The 18,438-nt window shown below is 38.9% G+C and overlaps 1 protein-coding gene across 3 annotated transcripts in view; it reads right to left on the bottom strand.

Moving 5' to 3' along the window:
- Positions 1-18,438, bottom strand: part of vwa5b2 (von Willebrand factor A domain containing 5B2) — a 37,503-nt gene that overhangs the window by 14,154 nt on the left and 4,911 nt on the right. For all 3 annotated transcript variants that reach the window (XM_034184118.1, XM_034184120.1, XM_034184119.1), the window contains exons 2-9: positions 17,869-18,027; positions 14,820-15,035; positions 11,249-11,474; positions 9,622-9,779; positions 9,323-9,454; positions 9,118-9,242; positions 8,844-9,020; positions 8,621-8,731 (exon numbers count right to left, since the gene is read on the bottom strand). In XM_034184118.1, the coding sequence (XP_034040009.1) occupies positions 8,621-8,731; positions 8,844-9,020; positions 9,118-9,242; positions 9,323-9,454; positions 9,622-9,779; positions 11,249-11,474; positions 14,820-15,035; positions 17,869-18,027 (1,304 nt within the window). The remainder of the gene's footprint in view (positions 1-8,620; positions 8,732-8,843; positions 9,021-9,117; positions 9,243-9,322; positions 9,455-9,621; positions 9,780-11,248; positions 11,475-14,819; positions 15,036-17,868; positions 18,028-18,438) is intronic.

Raw genomic sequence — 18,438 nt, 5'->3', positions numbered from 1 at the left:
GTGTGAGAAGGACAGCATTCAAGCATCAATCATACTATAATGTGAGCAGCGTTTGTCTGTGTGATTGCTGCCCTACGCCTCCCAGGTCCTTTGTTCGATTTCTACCAAATGTGTCTGTGGATGAAGGTTATTGAGGTCAAAGGTCAAAAATTCAATCCCCCCACCTCCCTCTTATTCAATTTTCATCAAATTTGGCGTACACACACGGTGGGTTCTGGAATTGCCCAGGTGAGGTCAAAATATATTGTCATAGGTCACTCTTTGAAGTTAAGGTCAAGGTCACAACTGTTTGTTACCCTGCTCCTACCAACTAGTTATTCAGATGAATTCTATTAAATTTAGCATGTGGATTACAGTCCACCCCAGATTTACACTGAAAGGGTTCATTTTAGTAGAGGTCATGGCCATTGGGGTCAAGGTCAGCAAATTTAACTTCAAGCCATTTTGGTACTGTATCAAACTTGCCATACAGAGTGCAGCAGATAACAATATTTACAGAGGAATCCTACAAATGGTGATAGAAGCACCAACTTAAGCACAAATACACCTTAGACATTACTCTTTTGAAAACAAACAAACAAACAAACAAAAAAATGGCCCCTTGAATTTTCATTAGGCAGCCAGGGAGGGATCAACTGAAGAACTACATAGGGGTAAAATTTAAAAGATGCTTCAATCATATTGAAAAGGAACATTATTTGTCAGATCATAAATGTTCCAACAAGGTGTAGTTTGGCCTATCTATGACTGAATGCTATGGAGTTATGGAGATGCCCAGCTTCTGCAAAACATCATGCATCGTTCCAGTTCCTACGATGAACTGGCCCAGCAAGTTGAATGACTTCCAGCCGGTGGCACTCACGTCAAACCTGATGAAGACATTGGAGTGGCTCTTTCTCAGATTCCTCAAACCCCAGGTGTAACATGCCCAGGACTGCAGTTTGCATATCAGGCATGTGTTGGTGTGGAGGATGCCATCCTCTACTTACTATACTGAGTGCACTCACATCTGGATAAGGGAAGCGGCACAGTGAGAATTCTCTTCCAAGACTTCTTGAGTGCCTTCAACACCATCCAGCCCCTTGTGTGTCAGGAAACACTGAACAGGATGCGAGTAGACCCCTGCCTGGTCACTTGGATCTTCAGCTACCTCACCAACAGGCCACAGTATGTCAGGCTGAGGGACACCACATCAGCACTGCTGCTGATCACACTGTGATCAGTAGCACCCCAGGGCACAGTGCTGGCTCCTCTTAACTTCACCTTTTATACCTCGGACTTCTGCAACAACTTTGAGCTGTGTCACATCCAGAGGTTTGCAGAAAACACTGCCATTTTTGGATGCATCATGGATAACAGAGACGAGGAGTACAGGAGCCTAGTGAAGGACTTTCCTGCCTGGTGCCACACAAACCATCTACAGCTCAACACCTCAAACACAAATGAGCTGGTCAATGACTTTGGGAAGTCCAGACCAAGACTGCAACCAGTTCTGATTGAGGGAGTTGAGGTGGAGGCTGTTGATTCCTACAAGTACCTCGGGCTGTGGCTGGACAGCAAACTGGACTGGACAACCCACACCAACCACCTGTACAGGAAGGGACAGAGCAAGCTGTACTTTCTTAGGAGGCTGTAGTCATTTAACATCTGCCGAAAACTCCTGTGGATACCAGTCCGTAGTAGCCAGCGCCCTTTTGTTTTTGCACCATGGTGTGCTGGGGGGGGGGGGGGGCAGCACATCCAAGAAGGACACATCCAGGCTGGACAAACTGATCAGGTGGGCTGCTTCTATGGTTGACATGAAGCTGGACTCTCTGGTGATGGTGGCAGAAAAGAGAACACTGGACACACTGCTGCATATTATGGATGATGTCAGTCACCCTCTGCACACCATCATCAGCAACCAGAGGAGCCTCTTCAGCCACAGACTGCTGCTTCCCAAGTGCAGGACCAACAGACTGAAAACTCCCTCAGGCCATCAGACTGTACAACTCCTCACTCAGGGGGAGGAAGAGTAACAGGAAGACAGAGGACGGGAAGCAGAGGAAGAGTAGTAGCCAGTAAACCCATAGCAAGCAGTATGTCTAGTATTTATATTTGTGTGTTTATATTTATATTTGCAAATTGTTTTTTACTTTAACTTTTGATACTCTGTGTGTTTCTTATCCTGTGTGCTGCGATACAGTGCTACTGGAACCTCAATTTCCCTGAGGGATTAATAAAGTTCTATCTAATCTGTAATTTAAAATAAACCCTACCTAATTGCTAAGTACTTACCAAACCTTACCCAACTGAACACAGTTATGTACCTACCTACTAAACCCTTCCTAATTGCTGTGTACCTACCAAACCCCTACCTAACTGTTATGTACCTACCAAACCATGCCTGTTATGTACTTACCAAACCCCTACCTAACTGTTATGTACCTACCAAACCCCACCTAACTGTTATGTACCTATCAAATCCCTACCTATCTGTTATGTACCTATCAAACCCCTACCTAACTGTTATGTACCTATCAAACCCCTACCTAACTGTTATGTACCTATCAAACCCATACCTAACTGTTATGTACCTATCAAATCCATACCTAACTGTTATGTACCTATCAAATCCATACCTAACTGTTATGTACCTATCAAACCCCTACCTAACTGTTATGTACCTATCAAACCCCTACCTAACTGTTATGTACCTACCAAACCCTACCTAATTGCTATGTACCGTACCAAACTGTACCGAACTGCCCATGCAACTTCATGCATGCAGGTACAACCCCAATTTCAATGAAGTTGGGACGCCTTGGGGCAACTGTTTGTTGTGATTTGGCGCTATATAAAAAAAATTGATTGATTGATTGATTGTGTAAAATGTAAATAAAAACAGAATACAATGATTTGCAAATTCTCTTCAACCTATATTCAATTGAATACACCACAAAGACAAGATATTTAATGTTCAAAGTGATGAACCTTATTGTTTTTGTGCAAATATTTGCTCATTTTGAAATGGATGCCTGCAACACATTTCAAAAAAGCTGGGACAGTGGTATGTTTACCACTGTGTTACTTCACCTTCCCTTCTAACAACACTCAATAAGCATTTGGGAACTGAGGACACTAATTGTGAGTGTCATGATTGGGTATAAAAGGAGCATCCCCAAAAGGCTCAGCCATTCACAAGCAAAGATGGGGCAAGGATCACCACTTTGTGAACAATTGTGTGAAAAAATAGTCCAACAGTTTAAGAACAATGTTTCTCAACATTCAGTTGAAAGGAATTTAAGGATTCCATCATCTACAGTCCATAATATAATCAGAAGATTCAAAGAATCTGAAGAACTTTCTACACGTAAGTGGCAAGGCCAGAAACCAACATTGAATGCCCGTGACCTTCGATCCCTCAGGCGGCACTGCATTTAAAACAGACATTATTGTGTAAAGGATCTTACAGCGTGGGCTCAGGAACACTTTAAAAAACCATTTTCAGTTAACACAGTTCATCGCTACATCTACAAGTGCAAGTTAAAACTCTACCATGCAAAGCGAAAGCTATACATCAACAACATCCAGAAACGCCACCACCTTCTCTGGGCCCGAGCTCATTTGAAATGGACAGATGCAAAGTGGAAAAGTGCGCTGGGGTCTAATGAGTCCACATTTCAAATTGTTTTTGGAAATCATGGATATCGTGTCCTCTGGACAAAAGAGGAAAAAGACCATCCAGACTGTTACCAGCGCAAAGTTCAAAAGCCAACATCTGTGATGGTATGGGGGTGTGTTAGTGCCCATGGCATGGGCAACTTACACATCTGTGATGGCACCATCAATGCTGAAAGGTACATCCAGGTTTTGGAGCAACACATGCTGCCATCCAAGCAACATCTTTTTCAGGGACATCCCTGCTTATTTAAACAAGACAATACCAAGCCACTTTCTGCATGTGTTACAACAGCGTGGCTTCGTAGTAAAAGAATGCGGGTACGAGACTGGCCTGCCTGCAGTCCAGACCTGTCGCCCATTAAAAATGTGTGACACATTATGAAGAAATATTATGCAAAATACGACAACGGAGACCCCGGACTGTTGAACAACTGAAGTCGTACATCAAGCAAAAATGGGAAAGAATTCCACCTACAAAGCTTCAACAATTAGTGTCCTCAGTTCCCAAACACTTATTGAGTGTTGTTAGAAGGAAAGGTGATGTAACACAGTGGTAAACATACCACTGTCCCAGCTTTTCTGAAATGTGTTGCAGGCATCCATTTCAAAATGAGCAAATATTTGCACAAAAACAATAAGGTTTATCAGTTTGAACATTACATATCTTGTCTTTGTGGTGTATTAGGTTAAAGAGGATTTGCAAATCATTGTATTCTGTTTTTATTTACATTTTACACAACGTCCCAACTTCATTGGAATTGGAGTTGTACTTTTGCCTTTTTTGGGTTTGTACTTTTGTATTTTTAAAAACTATTGATAGTGTAACTTTAACTCTGAACTGGTGAGAATAGAGACAGCTTTCCTTGAGTTGGTGGCAGCATAGCACTTGAGCAGTCAAAATGTAGATAAGAGGGTAAGTAAATCCATCTCACCCAGCTTATGACAACTCAAAAACAATACATATTATCTTGTAATTCACCAAATTAAAAAGACGGCATAATGTGGAGTTAAGCTACCAGCTGTGGGAAGAAATATGATGCCCACTATGTGGGCAAAGATGAGAAGAAATGTATAAGGGACAAGAAATTCAAACTGGAATAAAAAAAAAAATAGTCTCTGTAGCTGCGGGTGGTGGCCAAGTGTTTAGTGCATTTGGTTTCAGTGTGGAAAGTTCCTGGTTTGAACCCCACCATTGCCACATTTCTCCATGTAACATGGTGTTTGTGTCAGACTCAAGAAGGGCATCCAACATAAAACTTGTGCCAATTCAGCATTCCCCTTCAAATTTGCTGTGGCGACTGAACGCAAAGAAGGGAATAGCCGACAGGACTTACATTTTATAGAATGCATAGCTGGGGATGGTGCAAAATCTTTTCACTGCAAATTACTAATGGCTAAAGCAAATCACTGCTTCTAAACATTTTAAAGCTTTTGAAACACTCATGTGTCAATTGTTCTTCTGAATGTTGCAGGAAAAGAAAGGCATGACAATGCAGGTCGAAATATTTAAAAATGTGAAAGTAAAATGTGAATTAAAGCATGGATGAGACCTGTGGCTGGGGATGGTGCCAAAAGTTTTTGGCGGTAATGCAAATTAGCCATGGCTAACTACAAACACTACTAGAAATGCTTCAAAATCCTGTCAAACACCTGCATTTTCAACATTGTTCCAGAATCTGCATGAAAAGGAACTCCGTCACATGTTGTAATCATCACTGGAACCTGCTGGAATGTTCAGGAATGTGCATCCAGTTGAAATTATGAATTTCATATTTAAAGGCTACAGTCAGCTTGTACATGCAGAAGGAAGTATGTTGCATGTTAACACTATGGGAGTTGAATTAACAGGATTGTGCATGCACACATAAAGCCAAACCGCAGGGAGATGCTGTCAGGTTGACAGGGAAGATAACAAGAACGTACAACGCCACATAAATCGCAATTCAGTGTCAACCGCGTTGTTGAGATAAATTCACTCTTTGATATCAGAAGGCCTTGTGAGGTCACAAAGGAATTGAAAAGGTCTTTTTCAAGGGCACAATTTAGAACTAGAAATTGGGGGGGACAAAGTGCGAGACCCGCAGGGCCGAAGCCCATAGGCCGTGGGTTTCTAGATAAACTCAGATGCATTCTGAGCATCCAGAACAGTAATTTTAATGTTTTGAGAAGACCATAAAGTGGACACCATTTGACTTATGCAATTTGAAACTGTGGATATAAGTACTTTATTCTGAGAATAGCCAGCATTGATTTTATTAACATCCTGGTGTAAATAAGATATCACCACATGTGTAAAACTAAAAAAGAATGATAGGTTGAGTTTTCATTTAAAAAAAACAACTGCAGTGTGGTAAAATGTATTCATAAATATGAAAGAACAAGCTTTTAATAATTATTAACTATCGCATACTGTATTTTTTTTTTCTCGAGATTTGTTTTTGCATAAGTTTGAAAAAACAACAGATCATAAGTTTAGGATAAATCACTTATCATGAATTTAATTTTCAAAGTGGCACTAATGACAACACTCATACTGAACATAATTTCGCTTGCATAGACTGATTTTGGAGATCAAGCAATAATTGCAGATGGGCTTTCTGAGGTCCCAGAGAGCTTTTCTAATTTCCTTTTCTAACTTTCAGAATTTAGTAAATTAACATATGGTCCACTGATACTTATGTGTAGACACTAGTCCCTAGAGGCAACTATTTTTGGTTTCAAATCTGGGCAAATGCAGTCCCAGAAAATTCTGAATGTGACAAACAAGAAACAGGTGTAAACAAGTCAATGCTGCTAAAAATACAAACTTACAGAAACAAAGATACTATTCTGACATGGTTTTGCACATAAGACTGACATGGTTTGCACATAAGACTGGCATAGCATGTTTCAAGTACACACATACATGTCAGAAGGTGGGGGGGACATACCATATTCTGTCCCCCCTGGTTGAAAAGGTGGGGGGCGACATGTCCCCCCTATCCCCCACCAAATTGCGCCCATGATCTTTTTGTAATAAAGTAAACAAACAAACATTAGCACTTGCCTTAAAACTACTTCAAATCACACTGTGGACAAACACGGCTGACAGGAGAGGAGATGGAGGGACACCTCCTGCTGTCGTTAAAATGCATGAAAGGTCACCATCTGGTTCACAATATTAGCAAAGAGTGTGTGTCCTTGCAGTCACGAGTCTGGTTAAAACCTGATACTCTGCTGCTAAGGCAACCCAAAGACCTGACAGATTACGTGATTAGTGAGGACCAAACTAGGACACATAGTCCTCCTACATGGATGAAAACGTTAGTTTTCAGTAAACTAGATTGAACTTTCAGGTTTTCTAGTCTCCGCCAAGAATTTTTTTTTTCCTTTTATGCCCTGTTTGATTAATGGCTACACAGTTAAAAACTGATAGACAGATTACTTATTTATTTATTTATTTATTTATTACATTTTGGTAAGACTGGTGTGGATCCAGATGTTAACTGGAGGAGCACTCAATATGGAATTACATGCAATAGGCCCTTCAACTGTATGGACGTCAGTATACTCTACAGTATTTAAACAATGTGCAAACAAATCAAAACCTTTAAATACAGATGTTGAAAGAAACTAATCAAATATGAAGTTGGAAACCTCATTTTAAAAACTACAGCTTGATGGTGGAGCGGCACAGAGGAAGTTTGCCAGATGTTTTGTGGTTTGAAAATCTTTCTTTGTTTCATTCCATCACGAAGCTGTGACTGGTGGTACAATGGACAAAGCTTGCACTGTGCACAGTTGTTTGAGTGTCTTGGTGGCTTCCCTCAACAGTTTCCTTGCATGGTCACAACATTTTTGAGAACTGCCCCCTCCAGACATATTTACGATACAGTAGCATGCTGTTTGCATTTCTCGATGACTGATGTGAATGCAGTTCAAGACATGTTCAGTGACTTTGAAATGGTCATGTGTCCATCCCCCAATTTGTCTGTACAGAGACAGAGACACATTAATATATATATATACATATGTCGCTGTCCTAATAATTATGGACCTAGCTGTATTACTGTTGAACAGTTTTTGTTTTTTGCTTTTTCATTTGCAAAGAATTCATCAGTTGACCTTGGAGGACCAAATGTGGGCTGCAGGCTCCTCATTGGGTAGGTTGCCCTAATTAACAGAGACAGAAAGGACAATTTCTGCTTCTGTTTCAAAATCCTTCCCACAGGACTGTGTGGATTTGTAACTGTTATTTGCAGTTTAAAAAATAAATGCTGTTAAATAATCAGAATATAATGGCTTATTTATTTGATATAGTAAAATTCTGTGTATTAACACTCTTTCTCTCACAGACCACATTTACTATGTAACTAACTTAGCCATATAATTTTTTTTCCAGCTGAATTCATAGTCTTTTCTGATGGCTTGCATTGAGATATGGCCATGTTATTTGAGTTTTAGAGAGTACTATTGTTAAACAATCAGAAAATAACAGTTTACTTCTCTGATTGAGTACATTTCTGTCTGTCTCATTGGCTGATGAGATCAAGTTCACCAGATGCAAAAGCAATCATTATTATAAGCTCTTTGAATTTGTTGAGATACAAAATGACAGCATTTATTGTTTTTGAGTTATCGTGTTAACAACCTGGAGGTGATGGACTCATTCATTCATTCATTCATTTGGCTATTCACTCGCTGCGTTTTAGCAGGTACATGCCGAGGAATCAAGTCAGTTTGGACACTTAAGGCTTAGATTTGCACATCGCTGTATGGTTGAAGTATCTAGTGGTTAGTTGGCTAGTTTATGATTAATGGTAACCAATTAGTCGACTCATAATTTTTATTAATCATCCCATAGTGTTTTGTGTGTCGGATAACCTCATAGTCGCATGAGATTTCCTGAATTCCACAATAGAGATGGTGCGACTAATGTACATTTCCATTGTGAGTTAGGTGACTGCGTCAAACCAACATCAGTGCAGAGCCTGCTGGAGGTGAACAGATGTTTGATGGTATTGCCAAATCCCACGATGTTGAGCATGGTGCCAGAAGGTAGACTCTTCAGTGCCACCACCATGGCTTCCTTTAAAAACACAAAGGCACACAAGATGGAGCCATATGAATATACAGCACTAAATCTGAAGTGTGTATTCCTTTGTGTTACACGCATGTTTGTTGGTCAGTTTGTAGCTTACCTTTACGCGCTGCATATTGGTGCCACTCATGCTGTCACTGCAGTCAACAAGGAAGAGTAGTTCTCTGGTGGCTTTGTGCAGCTCCACAGAGTCACACATTAGATCAGGACAGAAGTTGAGCATCAAGACGGGGCTGCTCAGAATGTCCTTGTGGTACCGCTTCCGCACAAACTCAAGCTACAGAGAATAGCATCAGGAATTTAACTTCATTAAATATTGTTTCAGTAACCACTGGGATTATGATGTTTGGGTGTCAAAAAAAAGATCCACCTACCTTTCTCTCTGGTTCTGAATCTTTGCGTGTGAAGCGAGTAAAATCACGGCGGGAACAGATCTGCTGTTCATATTGGCAAAAGGAGAGCCGGCCTCTCTCTAAGATCACCAAAGGACTGTGAGGTTCTGAGGAAAATGTGAAAGGGCATCACTTTTTTGAACGCAATGAACAAAGCTCATTTTAGGGACAGTTTTCAGCTGCTAACCGCTCAGATGCAAAATGATCTCTATGTGTCTGTCAAACGGATGCTCTTGTGCCAAGGTGATGTAGGTGGCTGAGGCATTCTGGGCATGGGGATCCGCATCTGCCCGCAGAGCATGAGTTGGACTCTCCAGTCCTGAGAATCAGTTTAGGAAAAGGCAAATAGAGCCTGTTAGCATTTACTTATTTTAACAATATTTTTATTAATGACTTTTTTAAAAATGTACTATTGTGCACCGATAGTATTATACATATAAGTAATTTTACTACTTGGAGTATTATTTTTCCTTCGTTGGGCTGTACCTGCCAGAAGGCAGGCTCCTCTGACCAGCAACTGAAAGTTGAGTTCATAAGGTGCCAGGTTGGTAGGTGGCCTCGTAAAGATGGCATGGGCACACTGCTGCTCAGAATCTGTGACCCGTTCTTGTTTTCCCAAGGTGGCACCAAAACAGCTGGTTGGTCTGAGGACAATAGAAAGTCAGATTATTAATAACTGAATTTGTTGTCATAGCTTTTAAGGCTTTGCAAAATAAGATTTTTGTTTTCTGAAGTGAAAGTTGCATGTGACAAAAACATACTCGTACATAGGTAAGTTACACCAGAGTATATGCCACATTAACAATAATAATAATAATAATTAATTAACATATTGTACAATATTTCAAGAAAAACATTTTGTAACAATCTAGAAAGACTATTCCATCACAAACAAGCCTAAAGAACATTTAGTGGTGCAGCTTGGTTATAATTTCCATAAGAATTGTTCATTTTGTGATAAAAGCATGGAATTTGGCACACATATTCTAAATCAACTAATGTTTATTTTCAGATATGGACCCATCCTTAAGCTGACCTCTAATGAACTACAGGGGTCAATAAGGAATTACACAGGGAGCAAATTTTCTAAATGCTCCAATCATGTTGAAAGCTATACCACATTATTTGTCTGATCATAACTATTCCAAAAAGGTATCGTTTGGACTATCTAAGACTGAATTCCATGGAGTTATGGGGTAAAAACAGCAAAAAATGTGACTAAGGTCAGTTTCAGTTTGTACAGGGGCCAAAAGTTAAAGTTGCTCCAATTTTGGTAAAAAAAAAAAAAAAGATGGGAATTATTGGTTGAGTTAATAGCATTTTAAAAAGGAATAGTTTGGACCATGTGTCATGCTTAGTTATCATGTTACAGGGTAACATATGTCATACGTCTCAGAATCCAATGGACGCTGACCTTGTTTGACCTTTACTTTGGAGACCAAGCATTTAGCACAGCCTAAACTATTCCATTTATTAATCCTTTTATCTCAACCAATAATTTGCATCACTTTTTTACCAAAATTAGGGCAACTTTAACTTTTGACCACTGTACAAACGAAAAGTGACATTTATCGCCATTTTTGCTGTTTTTACCCCATAACTCCAGAACATTCAGTCATAGATAGTCCAAACTATACCTTTTTGGAATCATCATGATCAGACAAATAATGTGGAGCATTTTAAAAATTTTGACCCCTCCCCTGTGTAATTCTTTATTGACCCTGTAGCTCATTAGAGGTCAGCTCCAGCATGGCTCCATATCTGAAAATAAACATGAGTTAATTTAGAATCTGTGTGCCAAATTCTATGCTTTTATCACAAAAGGAACAATTGTTTTACTATGCCGCCCCACTAATTGGATAAATATTATTAATGCTATGCTTCTTGTTTCCACTGGAATGAAAACATACTGAATTGTGATTTGTGTGTGTGTGTGTGTGTGTGTGTACCATTACACCCCTAGTTTTTGACACGTAAGTTGCATCGGAGTATAAGTCACAGGACCTCTCAAAGCAGTAAAACAAAAAACAAACTCTCTGGACAATGCAGTAAAACGTATGTGCTGAAATGTACAATGACAATATTTCCATGTAAAATAAGTTTAGTTGTGTACCCAGTTTCTTCTGATTTCCCCCCATTTTCAGTCTTGCTTGGAGTCATCTGGCATTTGACAATGGGGGTTAGCATTGTGGGATAGACGATATGGATTGCTCCATTCTCTAATGTAGAGAGTTCTAGCGTGGTACGTATAGTAATGGATACTATGTCCATGGGGCCAATGACTCCTGTCGTCACAATGAAGGTAGTTCTGTCCTGGTCCTCGTCCAAGATGAGATGCCCTAGAACCAAAACATAGTAATTACATTATCAATCATCCAAAATATCAGGTAACTTGGGCATACTCAACATCAGTATAACAAGAGTCTGCTGAAGAACACCAAAGTGCCATGTTTACAAACCAGTGGTTCCAAAAAATAAAGATGCACATAAATATAATTTTTTTTTAAAAGCAAATGTTTATTCACTAATCAATCAATATACTTACTTTTTGTATTCTATATTGAGCGTGACATTGAAATAGGATAGAAAGCACTGACATCAGCTGTAATTGTAGTTTCTATTTTAGAAGTACGGTGGCTGAAAGAGGCCAAAATGCTTCTAAATTCAGACAACACAAATGCAGAAAATATTTGAATGTGAATTTTCAGTAGATTTTGCCCAAATAATTGTGCCGTATGTAGTTTATATTAAATTTGTCTGTGTGTTTGTATGTGTTTTTTGATGCAGCTATCTGTTGCTGAATTGATCCAGGTTTTTTATACAGTGAGGAAAATAAGTATTTGAACACCCTGCGGTTTTGCAAGTTCTCCCACTTAGAAATCATGGAGGGGTCTGAAATTTTCATCTTAGGTGCATGTCCACTGTGAGAGACATAATCTAAAAAATAAAAAAAATACGGAAATCACAAAGTATGATTTTTTAAAATAATTTATTTGTATGTTACTGCTGCAAATATGTAAGTATTTGATCCCCCACCAACCAGCAAGAATTCTGGCTCACACAGACCTGTTAATTTTTCTTTAAGAAGCCCTCTTATTCTGCACTCTTTACCTGTATTAATTGCACCTGTTTGACCTTGTTACCTGTATAAAAGACACATGTTCACACATTCAATCAATCACACTCCAACCTGTCCACCATAGCCAAGACCAAAGAGCTGTCTAAGGACACCAGGGACAAAACTGTAGACCTGCACAAGGCTGGGATGGACTACAGGACAACAGGCAAGCAGATTGGTAGAAGACAACAACTGTTATGATTATTTATTAGAAAGTGGAAGATTCCATGCAAGATCTCACTTTGTGAGGTAAGGATGATTCTGAGAAAGCTCAGAACTACACAGGAGGACCTGGTCAATGACCTGAAGAGAGCTGGGACCACAGTCACAAAGATTACATTAGTAACACATGATGATGTCATGGTTTAAAATCCTGCAGGGCAGCAAGGTTCCCCTACTCAAGCCAGCACATGTCCAGGCCTGTTTGAAGTTCACCAGTGACCATCTGGATGATCCAGAGGAGGCATGGGAGAAGGTCATGTGGTCAGATGAGACCAGAATAGAGCTTTTTGGAATCAACTCCACTTACCATGTTTAGAGGATGAGAACAACCCCAAGAAAACCATCCCAACCGTGAAGCATGGGGGTGAAACATCATACTCTGGGGGTGCTCTTCTGCAAAGGGGACAAGACGACTGCACCGTATTGAAGGGAGGATGGATGGGGTCATGTATTGCGAGATTTTGGCAAACAACCTCCTTCCCTCAGTAAGAGCATTGAAGATGGGTCATGGCTGGGTCTTTCAGCATGACAATGACCCCAAACACACAGCCAGGGCAACTAAGGAGGGGCTCCGTAAGAAGCATTTCAAGGTCCTGGAGTGGCCTGGCCAGTCTCCAGACCTGAACTCAATAGAAAATCTTTGGAGAGAGCTGAAACTCTAAACCTGAAAGATTTGGAGAAGATCTGTATGGAGGAGTGGACCAAAATCCCTGCTGCAGTGTGTGCAAACCCGGTGAAAAACTACAGGAAACGTTTGACCTCTGTAATTGCAAACAAAGGCTACTGTACCAAATATTAACATTGATTTTCACAGGTGTTGAAATACTTATTTGCAGCAGTAACATACAAATAAATTAAGAAAATTATACATTGTGATTTCAGGGTTTTTTGTTAGATTATGTATCTCACAGTGGACATGCACCTAAGATGAAAATTTCAGACCCCTCCATGATTTCTAAGTGGGAGAACTTGCAAAACCGCAGGGTGTTCAAATGCTTATTTTCCTCACTGTATATTTCCAAGTGTTTTCTGGATTTACTAGTGTTGCCGTAATTTGGAAGTCTTGTGGTCTTGCTGGGCCACAAGACATCAAGTCACTGTAGTGGTGGACACACATTTTTCAAAGCATAAGTTCACTTTTTTGCAAGCTATTTCACATTAAACATTATTAGCAATCAAGCCTCAACTCACCTTTGATGATTGACTCATTTGTAAGAAGTCCTTTTTGGAAAGATTAATTTAAGAATGAATGTCAGTTTTGCCAACTGTTTCATTAAATTGGGACAGATTTCCTCAAGTTTGCAATCGGGATGAAAACTGGAGCCAAATATCCACAATGGGAGAACGCCCTTACTCCTCTAGCAGTACACTGTAGGTTCCAGCGCAGCAAGAAAATTTGATAGTTGATTTTATATTATGCAAACAACTTGCCCACAACTAGTGAAGAGGAGAAGTCTACCCCCTCTACACCCAGCTTTGCACTCGGTTTACTCACCCTGTCCAGAGCAAAAAGAAACTGGACATGATGCAAATCCACTTGGTATGCCCACCTCATCAAGATAGGGCCCTTTAAGTTCATTCAGTGCCCTGAGGTGCCCCATTGGTACAAATATATTTAATTTTCAGCAATACGTGGAAAACATAATGCTGTTATTCATAACAGATTTCTCTCATATGACACAATCACCAAAGGTGAGTTGAGCACTTCCAGGTTTGACTGCTAACAATGTTTTAAGAAACTAAGGTTGTAAAAAGCCATTGTTACTGAGTTGTACACATTAATGGATTGGGTTGATTGCTGCTAATTAACTGTTGAGATGAATATTTTATAAAGCTGTTTTCATGTAATATATGTTGACTTGTCAACGTGGATGCATATCTCATTTCTTACATTTACATTCTTATGAAATTATATTGTATACACTGTAAAACAAATAAATTCCCTTGTTTTTACAGACAAATTCTGGCAGCTGTGGTTACCAGGAGAATCCTGTAAAAAATAATGTGAATATGTAAATGGTTTTGCATAAAATATGTCACTTTTACAGTGTAAACCTGTCATAATTTTATTGTCTATTTAGAAGATAAAATCTCTGCTGGTAATCAATGGTATATGATTATTTTAACATCTTTGTACTGTGAAATTCACAACTCAGTTTCGTTCCACATTTTACACATTATTGCTGTCAATTAAACATTACTCCATTGTTTTTCTTTTTACATTTTTTTATGTTGTGATTTCACAGGATTTCGCCGTTAATTTCACAGACATTTTTTACAGTGTATACATGCATCTATGTCATATTTAACACTTCCTTGCACGCCTCAGTTCACCTTTGCTCACCATTGGTGCATTGCATGTCTAGGCTGGAGCTCCAGCAGCAGCCCCACTTCCGACCCGTCCCATACTGGCCTTCAAAACCGGATCCAGAGCAGCAATCCAAACAGCGGTCCTTCAGCTTCCCTCGGCTCTCTATCTGCACTCCCAGGAGCCGTCCTGCAGTCACAGCCTCAAAGCCCACCACCACCTCTGTTTCCCCCAGAGGGTAAACAAACACACCTAGAGCAAAAGTTACATAAATACAAACACACCTAAAGCAAAAGTTACATAAATACAAACGCACCTAGAGCAAAAGTTACATAAATACAAACACACCTAAAGCAAAACTTAAATAAACACAAACACTCCTAGAGCAAAAGTTACATAAATACAAATGCACCTAGAGCAAAAGTTACATAAATACAAACGCACCTAGAGCAAAAGTTACATAAATACAAACACACAGAGAGCAAAGGTTACACAAATACAAACGCACCTAGAGCAAAAGTTACATAAATACAAGCACAGCTAAAGCAAAACTTAAATAAATACAAACACTCCTAGAACAAAAGTTACATAAATACAAACACTCCTAGAACAAAAGTTACATAAATACAATACAAACACTCCTAGAGCAAAAGTTACATAAATACAAACACACCTAGAGCAAAAGTTACACAAATACAAATGCACCTAGAGCAAAAGTTACATAAATACAAACACACCTAAAGCAAAACTTAAATAAACACAAACACTCCTAGAGCAAAAGTTACATAAATACAAATGCACCTAGAGCAAAAGTTACATAAATACAAACGCACCTAGAGCAAAAGTTACATAAATACAAACGCACCTAGAGCAAAAGTTACATAAATACAAATGCACCTAGAGCAAAAGTTACAATAATACAAACGCACCTAGAGCAAAAGTTACATAAATACAAGCACAGCTAAAGCAAAACTTAAATAAATACAAACACTCCTAGAACAAAAGTTACATAAATACAAACACTCCTAGAACAAAAGTTACATAAATACAAACACTCCTAGAGCAAAAGTTACATAAATACAAACACACCTAGAGCAAAAGTTACATAAATACAAACGCACCTAAAGCAAAAGTTACATAAATACAAATACACCTAAAGCAAAAGTTACATAAATACAAATACTCCTAGAGCAAAAGTTACATAAATACAAACACACCTAGATCCAAAGTTACATAAATACAAACGCATCTAGATCCAAAGTTACATAAATACAAATGCATCCAGATCAAAAGTTACATAAATACAAACGCATCCAGAGCAAACGTTACATAAACACAAACACACCTCGACCAAACGTTATATAAATACAAACACACCTAGACCAAAAGTTACATAAACACAAACACACCTAGAGCAAAAGTTACATAAGTACAAACACTCCTAGAGCAAAACTTAGATAAATACAAACATACCTAGAGCAAAACCTAGATAAATACAAACACACCTAGACCAAAAGTTACATAAACACAAACACACCTAGAGCAAAAGTTACATAAGTACAAACACTCCTAGAGCAAAACTTAGATAAATACAAACGTACCTAGAGCAAAACCTAGATAAATACAAACACACCTAGACCAAAAGTTACATAAACACAAACACACCTAGAGCAAAAGTTACATAAGTACAAACACTCCTAGAGCAAAACTTAGATAAATACAAACATACCTAGAGCAAAACCTAGATAAATACAAACACACCTAGACCAAAAGTTACATAAACACAAACACACCTAGAGCAAAAGTTACATAAGTACAAACACTCCTAGAGCAAAACTTAGATAAATACAAACATACCTAGAGCAAAACCTAGATAAATACAAACACACCTAGAGCAAACGTTACATAAATACAAACACACCTACAGCAAAATGTAGATAAATACAAACATAACTAGACCAAAAGTTATAAACCCAGTTCTAATGAAGTTTGAACGTTGTGTAAAATGTAAATAAAAGCAGAATACGATTTGCAAATCCTTTTCAAGCTATATTCAATTGAATACACCACAAAGACAAGATATTTAAAAAGTTAACAAAAGTTACATAAATACAAGGTTTTGCAAAAGTCTTCAGTAATAATTTTGTGAGTGCACGATTAAGATTGCTAAAATATATTGTCTGGACTCATTTTCAAAAACCAGAGGTGTCAAATCCAGCTTCAGAAAGTAAAAGTCCAGCCACATATTTGTTCCATCTTCCCAGTAAACCAGCTGACTGTAATTAGTTCAGCTCTTCAGGCAGGTGAATGAGCTAATTACTGAGATCACCTGTTTTAGGTGCACAGGTAGAAGTAACACATGGGAGGGTTTTTACTTTCTGAAGCTGGATTTGACACCTCTGCCAAAAACTGTCTATAGACGTTTCTCTTTCTGGTGAATCAAAGAACAAAATTATGACACTTTCGTATTTTTTCTGTGCGGATGTTGTTGAACTAACTGATCTCAAGCACAAGGAAAGCAAAATGCTATAATTCATTAAATCAAAGATTTGTATGTGTTTAGCATCATATAATTGTCAAACATATCCTCATGTTTTAAGTCTTAATAAGAAAAGTGACATTTGCTGTCAGTTACTGTTTTCAAAAATTATATACATTACATTAGTTTGTGAAAAGAAAAGGGAATGATGTTAGCACTCAGTTTTGATGTCAAATACCACATTTCTATTAGTCATAAGATAAGACTTTATTGATCTCATATGACCTTTGATCTTGGCTGTCCTTGAAGACATGATCATAACTGTTTCATTATACCTTTTTGGGTCCAGTATGGATTAAACATGGTGGAAGTGTTTTGTGTTAGTCGGGGATAAAGCGGATCAGTTTTGGACTGAACTGATTAAATGTGAAGTCACACAGAACCACATATTATGGTAACATGTTGTTCTTTTTGAAACCACTTTCTTGTTATGACTTCAGTTGCACTACTTGAATTTCTCTAAATTGAACTGTTGCCACAAGCTTGATAACCAGATGCAGTTACTGTGACAATTATTGGTTCAACTGCTGGGCACCAGCAACTCACCTTCAACAGACTCGGGGTCAGCATTGGCGTAGGTCAGGTGTGCAGTGATGCCCAGGGAGCAGCCGTTGGCACAAGACTTAATGCAAGATGCCTTGAGTAACAACGGTTCCCACGTGGAGCTGTTCCTGAGTCCCACCATCTTTCCTGGACAAACACCTGCTCTGCACCGTGCACGGGAACACAAGCAGATTAGAGCAGTGACATGCTCTGAGCCAGCATGTGAGTTTGCATTTGAGCTCTCTAATTATCCAGTTAAAGCGTAATCACAGTGATCCTGCTCAGGCGAGTGTGACGCCAAACAAAGAAACGCTTTGAATCAGTGTTGATTTTAAGCTGAATTGATTAAACCCATTTCATGTTGCCGCAGCTCTCATATTTTTACCTGCCAGATCTGTTTATACGTACCTACAATATGAGCGCTTAGACATGTCATCAAGCCATCTCCACTTTTCAGGCCCTTAGCAACCAGATGTGACCCTCTAAATGTAAGAGACTTGGTTAATTATTAACAGTGCTGGTAAGCACTTGTTTCAAAAAGCACCACGTTCACCATATGTGAGTTTCAAACGT

Source organism: Thalassophryne amazonica, chromosome 12 (genome assembly GCF_902500255.1).
Source record: "Thalassophryne amazonica chromosome 12, fThaAma1.1, whole genome shotgun sequence".
In the NCBI taxonomy this organism is placed as follows: Eukaryota; Metazoa; Chordata; class Actinopteri; order Batrachoidiformes; family Batrachoididae; genus Thalassophryne; species Thalassophryne amazonica.
The sequence above is the reverse complement of the archived record's forward strand: the minus strand, read 5'-3'. Positions and strand labels throughout refer to the sequence as shown.